The sequence below is a fragment of the Halyomorpha halys genome, unplaced genomic scaffold (genome assembly GCF_000696795.3).
Source record: "Halyomorpha halys isolate HHAL.00 unplaced genomic scaffold, Hhal_1.1 Scaffold477.1, whole genome shotgun sequence".
NCBI lineage: Eukaryota > Metazoa > Arthropoda > Insecta > Hemiptera > Pentatomidae > Halyomorpha > Halyomorpha halys.
This window is the reverse complement of record NW_027113379.1, coordinates 430,918-436,005: the sequence shown is the minus strand read 5'-3', so window position 1 is coordinate 436,005 and position 5,088 is coordinate 430,918. Positions and strand designations below refer to the sequence as shown.

At 28.4% G+C, this 5,088-nt stretch overlaps 1 protein-coding gene across 2 annotated transcripts in view; it reads right to left on the bottom strand.

Annotated features, from left to right (window-relative positions):
- Positions 1 to 5,088, bottom strand: part of LOC106683314 (uncharacterized) — a 34,972-nt gene that overhangs the window by 29,176 nt on the left and 708 nt on the right. Inside the window, exons 2-4 of one of the 2 annotated variants that reach the window (XM_014424691.3) lie at positions 4,640 to 4,787; positions 2,340 to 2,462; positions 2,091 to 2,214 (exon numbers count right to left, since the gene is read on the bottom strand). In XM_014424691.3, coding sequence (XP_014280177.1) covers positions 2,091 to 2,214; positions 2,340 to 2,462; positions 4,640 to 4,645 — 253 coding nt within the window. In that variant the 5' untranslated portion in view covers positions 4,646 to 4,787. The remainder of the gene's footprint in view (positions 1 to 2,090; positions 2,215 to 2,339; positions 2,463 to 4,639; positions 4,788 to 5,088) is intronic. The other variant, XM_067050912.1, reaches the window with a different exon arrangement.

The window sequence follows — 5,088 nt, the reverse complement described above, 5'->3', positions numbered from 1 at the left end:
CATTTAACACGCTTTAACATGTTAAACCAAAGATCATGAATACCCCTATTATTATATTTCACAGATGGCGATGAATGAGTATGTAGTTAGGGATAGTTACAGAAGAAGAAAATTATAAAATACTCCCTTGAAACCATGTTCAAGATGTCTTGGGTGGATTGACACCTATAACCAAGAAATATTTTCTCAATTTTGCAAGGAATAATAGAAAAACTTGCATGTAAGCTGTATTTCACAAAGCAAGTAAGTTTGGAGACTCCTTTTTTTTATACAACTATGTCAGAAAAAAGATTCCAACTGTTAGTAAAATATTTAGAGTTTTCTGATAACAATGTATTCAATCCAACAATGTGCAACAAAAAAACTATACAAAATTGATACAATTTTGAACTATTTGAAAAATAAATTTAAGGCTTTATACATACCAGATAAAGACATATCAGTAGATGAGTCTCGAAGAAGTTGATTTGGTGCTAAATTGTATATGCTAAATAAAAGTGAAACCGGATACATAAGTGATTTCCTTATATATCAGGACAAAATACAAAGTATCAAGAAGAATAAGGCACAAATTATATTGTTTTTGAATTGTGTCACAATTTGTTTGATAAGGGACACAAGGTAAATTTTAATAACTGGTATATATTGATATAGCTGAGAAGATGTGCAAGAGAAATACCGATATAGTAGGAACAATGCGGAAAAATAGAATAGGAATACCATCTGATATAAAACCTCGTATTTTGAAAAAAGGTGAATCTATTGTCAGGTACAGAGACAAAACAATGATTATAAAGTTGAAAGACAAAAAATATGAAATAAGGATGAGCACTATCCATGGCAACACATTTGTGGAAACAGACAAATGAGGAAAAACAATATCAAAACCAGAAGCTATCTTTGAATACAAAAAAAAGATAGGATGAGTTGATCTTACTGACAGACAAATGATAGTGTATGAAATTTCTAGAAACCAAGATTTTCTTATATTCACTACACAAGGTGAGTTTGAATCTATATCTATAATATGAATACATTATATGAGAAAGATGACAGACACTTCTTTAAGCTTCATTTTCTCATCGAAATTGTGGAAAAGGTTGTCGAAAAATTTGACATGGACAGCTCTCATCATCTACTAGTAGAGGAGGTCTTTCTTTGACACCAAAACCATCAAGACTTCTTGACAGACATGGATTACACACCATCGAACTCTACAAGAGCAAACGTAACCAGGAGACGCAAATTTTATTATTCAAAAGGCTTTAAGGAAATAATCGAAACCCTGGTGTTCCGACTGTGGTGTTATTTTGTTTATACTGTATTGCTTCACGGAATATCATACTAAAAAATAATTCTTTAAATTTGTTCAATTAATTTTTTTTACATTGAAGTTATTTGATTAATATATTATATATAATAAAATATTTTGTTGAAATAAATAAAACCAATAAGTTAAAAATAATTTCCTTTTATTACTTGAGGTGTGATGATATTACTTATAATTATGAAGAAAAAAGTACCCATTGTGAAACGAGTTGAACAAAAGTTTATTCCTCCAGTTAACAGGTTAATTGGAACACTGATTAACAGAACCCCGGATAATGGGAGTCCTACTCTAGTATTGAAAATTATTATTGTGGCAATCCTAACTATTGCTAAATGATGTATTTATATATAATTATAGAGACAATACCTTGAATGTGCATATACTGCTACCATAAGAACTCACAATTTGCTTTTAAAATGTGAAGATGCAGTAATAAAACGAATAGAGGAAATGTTGGAAAAATAAACAAATCATTAAAAACTTTCAGTTCAAATTAGGTAATACATACAAACCATTTCAAAATTATTCTAGTTGTACCTCACACTAGTAAACCACCACTTCCAGCATAATATTAGCTACAAAGATCAAGCAAGTACAATAGTCTTGTCACAACAGCAGTGACAGCGCATCAAATATTTATAATTCAAATGTTACATTATTGATGATAATGGAGCACAAAGGGTTAATGCTTAAAATGAATTCCTAAAAATTAACATATCTACAGTTAATAATTAAAATTAATTCTTAAGAAGTAGCATACCTTTGTCTGTAATAACAAGGCTAGTATCTATCTTTCTTGGAATGGAAGTATCAAAAGGTAAATAATCTCCTAGTGAATTATTAATGCCTTTAAAAATGTCATTATTATCTATTTGGTAAGATTCCTAGAAATAAAGACTCTTGTAAGTTAAATAATAAATAAATATACATAATGCCAGTAAAAGAAAAAATAATAATAATAATAGTACACATCAAATTGTAAAGTAAAAATTATTCATGTTTAACTTACTTTTAATTTTATGTCTTCAATCAACAACAAATAGTTTTTATTACACTCTTCTTCACGACAATAAACATTTTCACTTTTTAGAATATTAAGTGTTTCCTCAGAAAGGTTCCAGGAGCCAAACCCCTAATAATATTTAAAATTTATTAATATAACCATGATTAATCAAATCCATGTTTACATAAAATAAAAATTTATACTTAGGTAAAAATGTTAGATAACAGTTCTGAAGCATTAATCAAATATGGCAGGTGGGTGTGTACTCTCTTATACCCAATGTTCTATTGTTGTGGGTTATAATATGCGCTAGTATTATTTCTGCTCAATTTGAATCATAGCTGCTGAATACGGCCAGAAGTACTCATTCGAGATACAAACAAACCCAGAATTCACCATGTTGGAGTAGTTCATCAGAACTGTTACCAAATGTTATTTCTATGAATATATATTTAACTGTAAATTAAGAAGCAAGAGAATTGAGTATCTCTACAGTATTAATTTTTGAAAAGTTCCAGATATGTAGTCTGTGAGCGAGAAAACAAAATAGAACTAACTTTTCAGACCTTCCTGAGGAAGGACTCTTGGTTTGGACATGATACTTATAATTGAATCTGCAAATAATAAGTGCATGAAATATAATTTGAAGATAACAATGTCTATTTAATAATCATATAAATAGTACATAACAACCAAATTGAATGGGGATTCATAGAACGAGACATGTTTAATTGTAGATTTCATTCATTTATTGTCCTGATTTTAATAACCTTTAATTTATGAACCCTTTCACTTAACACATCTATAAAAAAACAAGATATATTAATTTAATTCACAATAAAACAATGAAATGAACTAAAGTACAATATATTTTTATTCTTGACCAGGGTTTGGTATGTATATAAGTAAAGCCCTAAATTATCAGTCAATATTCTTGAGATAATACAAGATTTCATCAATATATTAATTATCTGAATGGTATATTGTAACAATGGTGATATGGGTGATAAATACAAATACATATACTCACACGCACACACACATATATACACCAAGTTGACTAATACTGATGGTGGAAGCTACTGGAAGCTATCATAATAGAATCAGTGAATCAGTGGGGGAAAAAGAATTCGTACATCCTGTTTTTTTCTTTATATAATGCATTGAAATATTAAAAAAAATTCATTCGAGTTTACCAAATAAAAAATACAATTAAACCTTGTTAAATAATAGTATATATTCAATTGAAAACTTGGATCATAATAAAATATAACATAAATGCCAGGGAAAAAGTGCACAATGGGTTTGTTTGTACATAAATACAAAGGGTTGTTTGTTTACTTATTGTTGTTTACTTCCTCGAGTATAATTCTGTTCTTTACAATCACTACTCTAAAATATTTTTAATTTTGAAAGATATGCATATTTTTAACTACTTAATAATGAAAAAAAATAAATAAAAAAGTGCCGTCACTCATGAGAAAGTATTTTATTGCGTAACCAACAAAAATCTTATTGTAAAATATCAGGTTTTTTAGGTCTTTATTTTTCTACAGTAAGATATGTGATTAAGAGATATGATGAACAAGCCTCAACTGCAAATAATCAAAGATCGACACAGGAAACTAAATGAAAGAATGTAAAGAAAAATTAAAATTGAAGTACTAAAAAATCCAGCTGTAAGTGTTGGCGCTAACGAGGTCAAATCAGATTCTGGGGTATATTTAAGTTTGAGAACGTTAATTCTAACATTCTGAATTCTAAAGGTCTTTATGGGTGAATGAAATTCATTCAGTTTCAAATATAAATTTTATTTTTTAAGGTATATTGTATTTTAATAATATATATATTCATAATTTAAAATAGAAACTAATAGTGCAAATACTTTTTTCCTCCACCGTAGAATAAGGCAAGGGTTTTGTGTTATAATCATGAGAATCACTGAAGTATGTGAAAAGACCAGGGGTACAAGCGACAAATTAGCAAATAAGAGGATTATTTAAAATCTGCTAGTTCCTGAACCAAATTTACTATTAAGTTTTGAAAATTATCAATAATTATTCCATAATTTCACAATGTTTTCAATATTGAAACATTAATTTGGTTCAAGCACTTGCCGAGAGCAAATAAACTGTCATTGGAACCCTTTGGCTTCTTATCCACTCATTTCTCTTTTACTGCAAGGTGAGGTGAAGTGTTGACAACCCATATAATGATGACAATTAAAAGTGTAAAAGTATAATTCATTCGAAAAAAAATCAAATAAATTAGAAGCATATTATAATTAAATATAAAATAATACCTACCTCCATTTACTTAATCCAATAAGTGTAAAACCAATTTCTAAAACTGAGCTAGTAAAACAAGCTTTCTGGAATCTGCAATACACATAATACAGCAAAAGTACTATATCCCCACAAGCCTTGGCTAACTCTGAATTTGGCGGCGTCCTAACTGGAAGGCAATACATCAAGAATCGTTAAGTACAAGAAAGAGAATAAATCAATCTTTAATTAAAAACCTAGTTCACTCAATGTATAGATATTTACATGTGGATATTGCTGCTAACAAAATATCAAATTACAAATAATGAAGAAGACGTGTGGTATCCAAAAATACTTTTTTCCTGGAATTTTTGTAAGAGTTTAAGTATCATTTTACTAAACTTTTCACTACTAAAAGCTTTTCATTTGAATTATATATGTATTCATTCAGTTTCAAATATAAATTTTATTTTTTAAGGTATATTGTATTT